The 13,935-nt window shown below is 42.8% G+C and overlaps 1 protein-coding gene across 1 annotated transcript in view; it reads left to right on the top strand.

Moving 5' to 3' along the window:
- The window catches only part of nos1apa (nitric oxide synthase 1 (neuronal) adaptor protein a), a 318,651-nt gene extending 307,827 nt beyond the window's left edge, over positions 1 to 10,824 (top strand). The window contains exons 10-11 of the mRNA XM_052012652.1: positions 8,165 to 8,330; positions 10,424 to 10,824. Coding sequence (XP_051868612.1) covers positions 8,165 to 8,330; positions 10,424 to 10,824 — 567 coding nt within the window. The remainder of the gene's footprint in view (positions 1 to 8,164; positions 8,331 to 10,423) is intronic.
- Positions 10,825 to 13,935: the final 3,111 nt, after the last annotated feature.

Raw genomic sequence — 13,935 nt, 5'->3', positions numbered from 1 at the left:
GTGTGAGAAGTGAGCATCCAGAGGTTAATGAAATGGTAGTCAGCATAGGTAAAATGAAAAGTTTTTTGCAGGTCAAGTAGTAACTTTATAGGGTTTTTTTTGGCAATTAATCTGCTACTGGTGATTGGATCAATATTCTACAGCACTGTACCTTTTGGGAGGTCCAATTGTGCTGAAGCCAGGATTATAGAATACACAACAGTGAGCCATAAATAACAGCAGCTTTCATTTACATTGAGCCTTTAACTTTATAAAACATCTCTCAGAAGCTTTACCAAATTAAAAAAAAAATGTACGTTTTCTGCCTTCAGTCTTAGTCATGTGTTCATTATTGGAAGATTGTGCTTTACATTCAATCCTGTAGATGAAGTATTCTGTTTACTGATTTTCCAGTTTCGATATGAAATGACTACTGTTCTGTGGGGATTCACAACATAATATCAGTGGCAACTCCTCAATCATTGTTAGTGCGCTCTGGGAAGGATTGACATGTCCATACCGCAAGCTACTTTACTGAGAGAAGCAGAGGCTGTGCTTGCACCAGGAAAACTCTAATCAGCTTTCACAGTGCTAGAAATTAAGTGAGAAAATCCAAATGGTTTTAGAAGTGATCTGACTGATTTATTTAAAACATTAATAGGACTCGTGATATAACTTTTTTATAGTGTTTGTGCGCAGGACACCTTTGAGAAGCAGTTTTTAATCATGTTTTGACTCTTGACACATTGTTGTAACCAGATACTGTAGTCTAGCAGAGTAACTGCCTTCAACAAAGGCTTCTTTTCATAGTTCCACAATCTGATTGCCAATGCTGGTAAGGGTACAAGGCAACCCACAGACATTCAAGTGGGATCAATACAGAGAGACTATTTCTGTTCATGGACTGAATGAAGAACAACACCTTAAAATTAGAGCCAGGCTGATTGAGATGTCGCACAAACTGTAATAGAAGTCTGGAATTCATTTCCCCGATAAAGGCTGAATGGTGGATCAGTTCGAGCTTTCAAGGTGGTGATTGATAGACTCTTATTGGATAAGTGTACAAAGAGATACTGATTCCGGATGGTAAATGGGACTGAGCCACAAACCAACCATGATTGATGCAGTGATAGGGTGGCTTGAGGAGCTGATGATCCTCAGTTCCTGATAAAGAATAGGATGAAGTCTAAACTGAGTGTACAAGGGAAGTCCGTGGCAGATCGTAATTATTGTATTGGTATTAGTTTATTATTTCACTTGTACCGAGGTACAGTGAAAAACTTGTCTTGCATACCGATTGTACAGGTCAATTCATTACACAGTGCAGTTACATTGAGTTAGTACAGAGTGCATTGAGGTAGTACAGGTAAAAACAATAACAGTACAGAGTAAAGTGTCACAGCTACAGAGAAAGTGTAGTGCAATAAAGTGCAAGGTCACAACAAGGTAGATCGTGAAGTCATAGTCCATCTTTTGTATAAGGGAACCATTCAATAGTCTTATCACAGTGGGGTAGAAGCTGTCCTTAAGTCTGGTGGTACGTGCCCTCGGGCTCCTGTATCTTCTACCCGATGGAAGAGGAGAGAAGAGAGAATGTCCCAGGTGGGTGGGGTCTTTGATTATGCTGGCTGCCTCGCCTAGACAACGAGAGGTAAAGACTTGAGTCCAAGCAGGGGAGGCTGGTGTCCATGATGCGCTGGGCTGTGTCCACAACTCTCTGCAGTTTCTTGCGGTCCTGGGCAGAGCAGTTGCCATACCAAGCCATGATACATCCCGATAGGATGCTTTCTATGATGCATCGGTAAAAGTTGGTGAGAGTCAAAGGGGATAAACCAAATTTCTTTAGCCTCCTGGGGAAGTAGAGGCGCTGGTGAGCTTTCTTGGCCGTGGCATCTACATGATTTGACCAGGACAGGCTGTTGGTGATGTTCACTCCCAGGAACTTGAAGCTCTCAACCCTCTCAACCTCAGCACCATTGATGTAGACAGGTGCAATGACCAGCTCTTTTTTAGTGCCCTATATTGAGATGCTAAATATGTAAATTTTTACATATTTATCAAAATTCAGGGTTACTATCTGCAAGCTTTGTAATCCCTCACTTCTGTGATTTTACTAAGACAGGGTGGCTGCTGTAATACAGCAATGACCCAAGTGCTGGAACAGGTCCCTGGTGTACTGATCACTGGTGATGTTGCACAGCTTTCCACCACCATCCTTTGCACACGAGGTACATTTGCTGAATGACAATGAAATGCCCAGGAAAATCGATCCTATTTAATCATCTTAAAATTCTAGTTTGAACCCTCTGCTGTAGAATTAGGGTTCAATTCCCGCACAACTCAAAGGCTTGGCTCTGTAGTTCCATCTGTCTCAGGCAAACTTCGTCTGTCTTCTGGGACACATTCAATTTGGAACAAATTAATAAGCAAAAAATTAACTCAGAATTTTATTTAGATTGACTCTTTTTAACTTGGCCAATTGTGAAGGATCAATTTTTTTTATTTGTTTAAATATTTACTTGGCTCACCACAGTGTCAAGACTTCTGCCAAAATAATTACAGTGTGGTTAAAATATCTCCAATATCTCCCTGCTGCTATTTATCCAAATATTCTTGCAGTGATATATTCTGTTTACTGTGTTATTACATGCAATTGGGTCTTGGGGTTTTGATCTAACTTTACTGATGCCTAAATTTAAAGTAAAGGAAACAAGAGGCTGTTACCGTTGAATAAGCAATGCCGTATCAAACATTGCATTTGCAATGATTGCACTCTGGATGCTGAATATTTTGTGCGGCTGACCTTTTATTCACTGACTGCTTTACAGTTTTCTCACTGCTGCTGAAATTGCTTCCTCTTCCATGCTGTTGGTGATCCCAAGGACACTTTGGTCACTCGGGCACTGGTGGTCACAGGTGCACTGGCAGCCCACCGGTCCATCACCTCAATAAACCCAAGTGGAACCTGCCAGCCTGTTATTGGGCTGCAAGTACGGGAGTGCGTGTTGTTACTCATTCCCTTTCCCACCACACTCTGCATGCACACAGTGCTCCTGATATTGACGTTTTAATCCATTTGCCAAGATATTTTTATGTAGTACATGAAATTCTGATTCGTATGTTAAATAGTACTGACCTGGTGTTATAATTTATCTTCTTCTTCGTCGAGGGTGACCTTCTCCCACTTCTGCTCTGTGGGTCTGAGATGACTGATGGAGCATGCTGCCAGAGGAGTTGGTGGAATCAGATACAATTGCCATGTTTCAGAGGCATTTAGTCAGACACTTAGCTTAGTTTATTATTGCGCACGTCAGGGTGCAATGAAATTTCTTGCTCGCTTGAATCTCACGGAGTGAACAGTATGCATGGTAATAATAAATAGAACAATAAATACAGCGATAAGCGCAACAGTATAGTGCAAAGTATCATAGTGCAAATTGAAGTAGTGCAAAACGAAATGGTAAAGTGACACAACGGAGGAGGTAGAATTAAGGATTTGAGAATGTGGCTGCACCACTGGGAAGAGAACGTGAAAGAGGTGGAGACACAAGAGGCTGCAGATGCTGGAAATCTGGAGCAATGCACAAAGGCACTGGAGGAACTCAGCAGGTCAGGCAGCATCTACTGGAGGGAAATGGGCGGCCGACGTTTCGGCTCGAGGCCCTTCATCTAGAATGTGAAGGAGGTGATTGATTTCTTCATGAAGCGTGTAATGAAAGAAAGAATTCTGTTCCCTTATTGCCAGCAGTATGATTTGTGTTTGACTTGATGTTATCAGAAACAAAAAGCATTGTCTCTGAAGGCAGGTTGGATGGCTCTATATAGCATTTGACTGAATGCGGCATGAAGGTGTCCTGATTAAACTGAAGCTGATGGGCATTGTGGGGAAAATACTCCAATGACTGTCATACCATAAACAAAAGAAGATGGTTGTGGTTGTTGGAGGTCAATCATCCCAGCCCCAGGATATCACTGCAGAAGTTCCTCTTGGCAATGTCCTAGCCTCAACCATCTTCAGCCACCTCGTCAATGACTTCCTTCCACCATAAGGCCAGAACTGCGGATGTGCAATGTTCATTTCCAGCTACAATTCCTTGCTAAATGAAGCATAACTCTTTAGATGGTAACATTTGTGGCATTGGTTCAATGATGCACTGATGTATTAACTATTCAGTTATAACTGACTGAACCAACAGTTAGTAGGTTAATCTAGTATATTTAATTAGCTTTCAGTCCAGCAGCAAAAACATACTGTTTGAGGTAACATTTGATGCATTAAATTAGTAACCTATGGTGAATTATCAAAATAAGTTACACATTTCACACAGATGTATAACAAAAACCAGCAACACTGCAATACCTGGAGGGCAATGTTTGAGTCTTTTTTCCAATGGTGTCTCTTTTTCTCCCCTCCTCATCCCAAATGTTTCTGGCTGGGACGCAGATGCATGGGAGTTAGACATCCTCCAGTCCTCATTTCTTGAGTGCTGTCAGAGCTGAATCTGACTGATGTCTCTCAGATACTGGTCCACCCATCACCGGGGGGGGGGGGGGGGGGGAAGGTCTCTGGATTTTGGTTTAGGCACAAGATGTCAGGCTGATTGCATTCTGTCGTCAATCTCCAAGAAAAAAAAGCTTTATATTGATGATAGAAAAGAATGTCTTTCACAAGCTTGAACTGTCCAGAAAGCACTTTATCATTTAAACATGTGAGCTCATCCACTTAGGTGGAAAAAGTAGAAAGACGGAGTATTTTTTTAAATGGAAGATTGAAAGGTGTTGGTGTTCAGAGGGATCTGGATGTCCTTAGACATGAGTCAGTGACAGTTAACATGCAGGTACAGCAGACAGTGAGGAAGACAGATAGCAAGTTGGCCTTCTTTGCAAGAGGGTTTGAGTATAAGAGTAGAGATGCCTTGTTGCCATTTTATCTAGTTCTGGTGAGACCACATCTGGAATACATTGCCCCACAACTCCAGGGACTCCGGTTCAATCCCGACCCAGTGCTGTCTGTGCGGAGTTTGCACATTTGCCCTCTGACCTTATACGTTTCCTCCATCCCAGACACATGCGGATAGGTTAATTGGTTGCTGTAAATTACCCGGTACAGGTAAATGGTAAAAAGAATCAGAAGAGAGTTGGTGGGTGTAAAGTTGAGGGAGGGGCAGTGGATTTATTGGGATTGCTTGGAGTCAATGGGCAGAGTGGCCTCTTCTGCATTATTATAAGTGTGTACGATCTGGTCTCCTTACATAAGGAAGGATATAATTGCGATGGAGAGATTGCAGTGAAATTCACCAGATTGACTCCTGGGATGAGTCCACCCCATCACATTCCTTCATCACCATGGCCATGTCAAAAGGCCCTGGAGGGTTCCAGTGGTGGGGTCTCAGGATCCACACATATTTGCTGCTTGCAGCTGCTCCATCTCACAAGATGGCCGTGGAAACCAGAATTCCTGGTCAATCCATCACAATCCGTCAGGTAAATGTATCTGCAGGGGCAATCGTGGCCATGGGCTGGATTGTGTTTGATCCATTAACTCACAGAACACAATGGGCGTCCAAGTGATTGCTTGGCTAAAAAGATCCCAAAGGGAAGGGGCAAACTCCGACTGTGACACTTTGCAGGATCATCAAAATCACATTGCTCGCTCCCTTCATGTGCAATCAGATTTACAGAAGATATATGGACTATTAGACTGTCACACCAGTAGAGCTGGCAATCCTAAGTATAAAGTAACCCCTTCTAAATATCATATCTGTCCACAGTTTTAAATTTTATGGCAGTCTTGCCTCAGTTAGTTTAGTATGAGTGAAAAGAATGCAAATTTACAATGAATCAGTCAGCCACTGTGGCATAAAATGTCATCATCTGTTGTCTAATCTGCATGGAATCATGAAGTGATACAACACAGAACCCGGCTGTTCAGACCACTGAGTCCATGCTGGATAATCAATCACCCATTTACACAAATTCTGTATTAGCCTCATTTCTTTTTAATTTCTCCCACATTTTCAGCAATGGCCACCCCTCCCCACTTGATTCTACAACCCACCTGCACACTAGGGGCATAAGAATCAGAATCAGGTTTATTATCACTGACATATGACATGATAATTTGTTGTTTTGCAGCAGCAGTACAGTGCAAAGGCATAAAAATCTATAAATTACAAAAATAAATAGTGCAAAATAAAAAGGAATAATGAGGAAGTGTTCATGGATCATTCAGAAATCTGATGGCAGAGGGGAAGAAGCCGTTCCTAAATCGTTAAGTTTGGGTCTTCAGGCTCCTGTACCTCCTCCCTGATGGTAGTAATGAGAAGAAGGCATGTCCTGGATGGTGAGGGTCCTTAATGATAAATGCTGCCTTCTTGAGGCACCGCCTCTTGAAGATGTCCTCGATGATGGGGAGGGTTGTGCCCATAATGGAGCTGGCTGAGTCTATAACCATCTGCAGCCTCTTGTGATCCTGTGCATTGGAGCCTCCATACCAGGCTGTGATGCAACCAGTCAGGATGCTCTCCACTGAACATCTATGGAAATTTGTAAGAGTCTTTGGTGTCCTACCAAATCTCCTCAAAATCCTAATGAAGTAGAGCTGCTGGCGTGCCTTCTTCATGATTGCATCAATGTCTTGGGCCCAGGACAGATCCTCTGAGATGTTGACGCCCAGCAACTTGAAGCTGCTCACCCTTTCCACCGCTGACCCCTCAATGAGGCCTGGTGTTCTCCCTACTCCCCCTTCCTAAATCCACAATCAATTTCTTGGTCTTGCTGGTGTTGAGTGCAAGGTTGTTGTTGCAACACCGCTCAACGAGCTGATCTGTCTCACTCCTGTACGCCTCCTCGCCGCCATCTGAGGTTCTACCAACAACAGTGGTGTCATTGGCGAATTCACAGATGGTGCTTGAGCTGTGCTTAGCCGCACAGTCATGAGACATTTTACAGTGGCCAATTAACCTAATAGCCTGCATGTCCTTGGAATGTGGGAGGAACCCAGAGCATCTGGGGGAAACATGCAATCACAGGGAGAAGGTGCAAACTCAACACAGAGAGTAGCAGGGGTCAGGATTGAACCCGGGTCACTGGGGCTGTGAGATGACAGGTGCTTCCAGGGTTCACTTTCATTTCAGTTTGCCTGCACCTGATATGTGATGCACCTTTTGATTTTTTTCCCCTCTCTCCAACTGCCCTTATTCAACTTCTAACAGCACTGAAAGCAACGTGTCACATGGACAACCTTGATCTCCACCCAATCACCCAATCTGTTCTCTCCTCCCCTCACCACTCGAATTTAAAACACGCTCATTTTCTCACCTTTCCAATTCTGGTGAAGGGTCATTAACTAGAGACATTAACTTGGGACATTAACTGTTTTTCTCTCTCTGGAACTGGAAACGTTGTAGCGGCCCGGACCCACAGGACTCAAACCGCCATTGGCGGCTGCGGGCACGTGCGCAGGAGCGCAACGCGAACTAACCGCGGGGCGGGCCTTCCGGCGTGGACCGCACGTCACGTCCGCCAGAGAGGCTCTCGGTTACTTTAGCGAGCGCGCGCGCGCTTTGTTTGAGTCAGTAAAGTGTGCTCCAGTCCAGCCGCTGGTCTCTGCGTTTTCTTTCCTGCCACGGGCTGCATTCGGCTACAACATCGTCATTTCTTGAGGGAAGACAAACAGCTCTACAGGCACCTGAAGGCTGAGGTCCAGCAGAAAACCTAAAACCCTAAGAACAGGTGGTGTGTGGAAAGAGCACAAGAAGCCCAGCAGCTGCTGACAACCACCTGCAGCCCATCCCACTGTGAGCCAAGGATGGAAGGAAGCTTATCAAGGACAGAGAGGCAATCAATGCTTGTTGGAAGGAGGACTCTGAAGAACGATAGAGAAATGGGGGGCTATGTGGGAGGGAAGGGTTTGATAGATATTAGAACAGGATAAAATGTCGGTACGACATTGTGGGCCGAAGGGCCTGTACTGTGCTCTGTATTCTATGTTCCATGGCTGGATTGACACAATTCCCAAAGAATGCTGCCTGACCTGCCGACTCCTTCCAGAGCTTTCTGCTTTTCTTTCAGATCTCCACCAATGTGACATGCAAGCTTCGCAGCCATTATTGTTCTGAGCAAGGTCCGTCGATGTGACGGACATACGTGTGGTCTAATTCTGCCCTTTTGTCTGTTGGTCCAGGTCCACCTACTGAAGGACCAGCTGGCAGCCGAGGCAGCGGCTCGGATTGAGGCCCAGGCCCGGGTCCATCAGCTGCTGCTGCAGAACAAGGATCTGCTGAAACACATCTCGCTGCTTGTGAAGCAAGTGCAGGAACTGGAGCTTAAACTTTCCGGCCACGGTTCAAGTAAGGAAAGATCAATCACCATTTACCCACTCGGCAACGAACTGACAGCTGCTAGGGTGTTATGAACAGCCAACTGAGCGGCCTGTTTATTTTTCAGAATATCACTAGTTAAGGTTTTTAATTTATTAATATAAATGATAGGTTTATTGTTTGAGAAATCTTGGAAGATTGTGACCCATTGAGTACAATACTTCTTGTACTCGTATGTTGTCAGGGCTGGGCCCTTTCACCATTTAAGTGTAGATAAACGTCATGATGATGAGGCCATGTGGTGCCTTTCTTAATTGTGTCATGAATTTTAGCAGATCCTAAGGTGTTGTCTGCGCTAAGAATTTCTGCATGCTCTGCTTACTTAGTAGAGGATGAGTTTATAATTAGTCCCTTTGAGTAACTGAGGTCCTCTGCAGATGTCTAATACCTCCAGCAATGCACATACAATGCTTTGTACATTTGTAATACCATGAGAATCTGTGGGGACATGAATATTTTGGAGCTTGGAGAAATGCTTACTTTTTGACCAAGCTTGTAATTGCATTGGGAGTTATTATTCTGTCGTCATCTGCGTTGGGACATCTTTTGACCTTTGCAAAGGAATGCATTTATTGTGATAGAAGTGGCCCAATTTTTCATATTGTATGTCTTAATTATTAATGTGCAAGACTATTTTACAGAGTACAGAATGTCATCCTGTTCCCCTGTAGAATTTTTCCCTTGAAGGATATGTTAGTTACAACATTTTTAAAATAATGCCATTGTTGCTGATCACATTCTGGGGCTGCCTACCTAACAGTCCTTTGGGAACTCCTTCGCTTTGGAGACTTCAAGAAGGCAGCTCAGCACTGCCTTCAGAGATGGGCAACTAGATAAGGGCAATAAGTGTTGCCTTGCCAGCCATGCCCACACCCACAGAATGAATTAAAGAAAACCTTCTGTAAGTTCTAAATTTATTTCTTCCAGTTGCTATAGATAGAGCGACAAGATTACAGCCTTAATTCTACACCCACTTCACCCACAGTCTCTTGAAAGAGGGGTGATCTCATTAAACCATAGAAAAGTCTTAGGGGTTTGGCAAAGCACGATGATGCTGGAGGAACTCAGCAGGCCAGGCAGCATCCGTAGAGAAAAGCCTGCTGAGTTCCTCCAGCATCATCGTGTTTTTCATCTAGATTCCAGCATCTGTAGCCCTTTGTTTCTCTAAGGTGGAATTGATGTTTCCCTGGGGCTGGGGTGTCTCGAACCAGTTGTCACTGCCTCAAACTGAGTGCTTGGCCATTCAGGACAGAGGTGAAAAGAAATTTCTTCATCCAGCAAGTAGTGAGTCTTTGGAATTCTCTGCAGTGGCAGCTCAGTCACTGAGTATTTGTAAGACACAGATCAATAGATTTTTTAGATGCTTAGGGAATTAAAGGATGAGAGACTGGTGCAGGAAGGTGGCACTGAGGTACAAGGTTTGTCACGATGTCACTGAATGAAGGAGCATACACAAAGGGCCAAATGGCCTACTTCTGCTTCTATTTCTTGCGTGTTCCACTGTGAAGAAATTTCTGTCCTAGTATTTCATCTCATCCACCTCTCACTAAGTTATCAACATACTTGTTTAAATTCAATTATTTCAAATAAGAGGTAAATTTTCAATGTATAAATCTTTGTAATTAGAGCAAAAAGTATTAGAATCGCTCAACAGGTTGGGCAAATATGAGAAGAGACAAGCTGAGTTACCTTTCAGGTTCAAGGCCTCCCATTGGGATCACTCTTTATAACTGATTCACAGACGTACAGATAATGAGACACTTATCCATGTGAAGCTTAAATATTGCTTCACGTTTGTGTATTTTCAGTGAGTCTTCTATCTCAAGCCCATCGTTAGATGCAAAACAGTACACCCAATTTTTAAAAGCCCTTGGTTGTGAAGTAAGGAGATCTTTTAGTTCCAGCTCTAAGCTCTCATTCACTGTAGTTCCTTGAATTGTTCTCTTACTCACTACCTCCCACTCCTTCTCCAAGCCAGTGTTGAGGAGCCAGGCCAGGGAGTGGTCGAGAAGAATCTCGTTATCTAACCACAGTGATAGGGTCTGTTCTATTTTCTTTTCTAGTGGGTTCACAGGACAGCTTATTGGAGATCACTTACCGGTCAACCGTGCCTCCTGTGCTCTGCGACCCAACTACTCCCAAACCAGAAGACATCTGCGTGCCCCAGCTGTGTGATGGATCGGATCTCCCGCTTCCTCTGGGAAGCCCGTTAGGTATGGACGACTGTCTGGTAAAACTGGAGTGCTTCCACTTTCTGCACAATGAAAAGAGTTCCCACGAAGAATTCATGGGAAGCCTGGAGCTGATCAAATTCCGAGAGTCAGGAATAGTGTCTGAGTATGAGTCTAATACGGATGAGAGTGAGGAGAGGGACTGCTGGGTAAATGAAGAGTCGGTTCGGTTAATGAATGTGTTGAAAAGGCAGGATTTGGGAGATTGTCTTGATGATGAGATTGCAGTGTGAAAGCTCCTGATATATTTAGGAAAGGATTTTAGATGTGACAGACTGACCCGCCCTAATGGTCGATCAGCTGAGCTGTCACATGTAAATAATGGCTCGAAATTTTCAGTCCTGGTATTATCCTGTTGATTAAAAGTGACAGTAATCATTTGACATTACTCACTGTGCAATCTGTTTAATATCAATGTGTACTTTGCTTCTTTAAGTATCAAGTTTCTTAAGTTTAAAAAAAAATGAGTGAGGCTTCAGCACATGCTTTAAACTTTGGGAAATTGTAGAAGCTTAGAAATACATGAGGCAGGAGTCTTCAGGGATATGATTATAAGCAGTTACCAACTCTGGTGTGGGTATGGTCTCTTCACACTGAAGCCTTTGAATGGATGATAAAGAGGTTAGTTGTGCATTGAAGCTATAATCACAAAAAGACCATAAATTCCATAAATCTGCTGCCACACCATTACTCGTTGATGTTATACTTTGCTAGTTAGCAACAGACAGAGATAGAACATCTGTAAGATTATTCACTCGTCATAATCACCTTAAGAGTAAGCTCGGGAGTTGTTGGTCCAGCAAAGGCAGACATTTGAAAGGAGCTTTCGTACCAGATTGTAGATCTCCCTGAGATCCAATTACCACAAGGCTTATGTCCAAAATAATGCAGGGAGCAATTTATAATTTTCAGAGGTTTTATATCCAGAAGATACTTGCAAGAAATCAAAAATGTTTTCAAAGCATTGTGCAGCACAGAGTGGTCTTTCATACAAGTACCAAATAGGACTCATTTTAGATTTATGCAGATTAATTATTATTTTAGGGGTATGCCTTTGGGAAAAATGTATAACAAATCCATTTATCATTTTGGCTGTACCATGATCATCAGTCAGATATAGGTTATCAAATGATGTCATCATATCAAGACACTCAATAAAACAAGATGAGCCAAATAGAGACAGTGCCCTTCAACACTTGTTATTTTCCCTAATGATAGACAGAGCTATCTATAGAGCACTCTTTGTCCATTGGCTTGGATTAACAGCTTTTTGACAGGTAAAACCCAGAGGAGTAGCATACCCCTTCTGTTGTGGTGACATCACATGGAGCCACTGCAATGAACTTCCTCTGACACAAGATCATTACTGTGTTGCAACTTGAAAAATTGTCCCTTTGACACACAGTGGTTTGATGAGCAAAATCCCCCTTTAATCTGAAGCAGTGTCAACTGCAGCTTGGTAACAGTAGAAAAATTCTTTGCGATCAGCTGCTGTTGGCTGAACTAATGACCCCACATTGATCATGCTACAGTCTCTCAGGTGGGTAGTGACAGGTTATCTTGCTGGATGCCTCACACATGTTGGGAGTCAGCAGTGTCAGCTCAAAACGGATGCGGATTTTGACTTGTCATTCAGCTGATGCAATTGTGTCAGCCTTCATTGATCTTTCTGCAACTGGCTGGGAAAATAAAACAGATGTTGGTTGCATGCAAGTTTGAATCATGAAATAATTTTAAACAGGTAAAACAAAGCAAATGAAAGACTGAGTGAAATAGAATATAGTTGATGATATAGATTATAAAAGATAATTATAGAAGAGAGAGAAAAGACAGAGAAGTTGTTTTATATAATAGAGTATTTTGCTGCAGCAATTGACTATTTTAATACTGTAAAATCTCTACAAATAGAATATTGGGGATTTTCATAACTACTGTATGTAAACTGAAATACTTCTTGTTTAAGGGTGGCATATAGTGTTCAGAATTTCTTAGATATATCACTACTGCAGAGTTGACTCATGAGTTCAAGCATTGCTGCGACCAGTAATGTTTAATATTTCAAGCATTTGGCGCTTTTTTGACATGGATTAAATCAATGTACAGCATCAGCAACAACAGAAATAAACTCCCCGTAAAAGTGAAAATGAATAAATTCTGGCAAGAACACATTTCAGAGTTTCAGTTTAACTTCAAGAACCAGTTTATGGTTACAAATCAGTTCAACTCCATCTTTGTGCTTTCCAAAATTATCTGATACTGGTTCTTCATAATCACTTTATTTATTATTTTCTACTTCATTGCTTTTTTTTTGTAATTTGCAGTCTGTATTGAATATTCTAGTGCGATAATGCATTTCAAAAATAAAATGAGAAGCAGATTTGGAGACATGTTTCCTGCAGAGTGTTATAGGGGAAGGAAGACAGAAGCCCACCATTTACAGTCTGCTGTGGTTTCTTGGCTCTACATTTGCATGTTGGGGTGCTCCATCTAAGATGGAGTTTTGTCTCTTGCTGCATTCCATGAAAAATATCATTCCTGACCACTTGAATCCTGGACCAAGCCCGGTTTTGGAGGAGCACAGAGTGAATATGGCTGCCTTTGGAGTGAGAAAGAAAGAGATTGAATCTGAAATCAGTGATGGGTTGTGAGAGAGTGGCATCTGGAGACTGGAGAAGTGAGGCTTCTTTCTGGAATTGGACAGAAGAGTCAGTCAAGAGGATCCGACAAGGCCAATGGGATTACCTCAGGTAATCCTGAGAGGAGGGAAGATTCAAGTCCCAAATGGCAGCAGAGGGGAAGATTTGAGGAATGGTGATGGGTTGGGTAAGAATTGCGGGAGCACATTTCCTGGAAGGGAAAAGATGGAAGGTGTCACAGTTGGGAAGGAGGAGCAAAGGACTTGAGACACCAGAGTTAAACACAGGAGATATTAGCAAGGTCAATGAGGAATATGGAGCCCATCAATTACAGCAAAGAATCATTGAATAGAAAATGGCAGAGAATAAGGTCATTTCGCCCATGACAGATACCACATCGTTTGAGAGGCAAATTTGGAGTAATGTTCTTTTGAGGCTGCTATAGGGAAGGAAAACGCCAAAGGACAGAAAACAGAGTTTGGCTGAAAGGCCCTTCTTCAGACAGGAGTAGAGTACCCAGTGATTCCCCAAGATGTGGTACTGGAAGCAGTGCTAATCTGATTCACATGAATGAACTGGATGCAGTTTTAAGATCTTCCAATGACCCTTGGAAGTGGAAGAAGTTAAAAGGATGTGTGGTGGAATGGGCAGACAGGTGGCAATGAAATTTCAGGCAGAAAAATGTGAGATAGTATCTTTTTTAAAACA

This window comes from Pristis pectinata, chromosome 3 (assembly GCF_009764475.1).
Source record: "Pristis pectinata isolate sPriPec2 chromosome 3, sPriPec2.1.pri, whole genome shotgun sequence".
Lineage (NCBI taxonomy): Eukaryota > Metazoa > Chordata > Chondrichthyes > Rhinopristiformes > Pristidae > Pristis > Pristis pectinata.
Note: the sequence above shows the minus strand (reverse complement) of the source record. Positions and strands in the feature narration are given on the sequence as shown.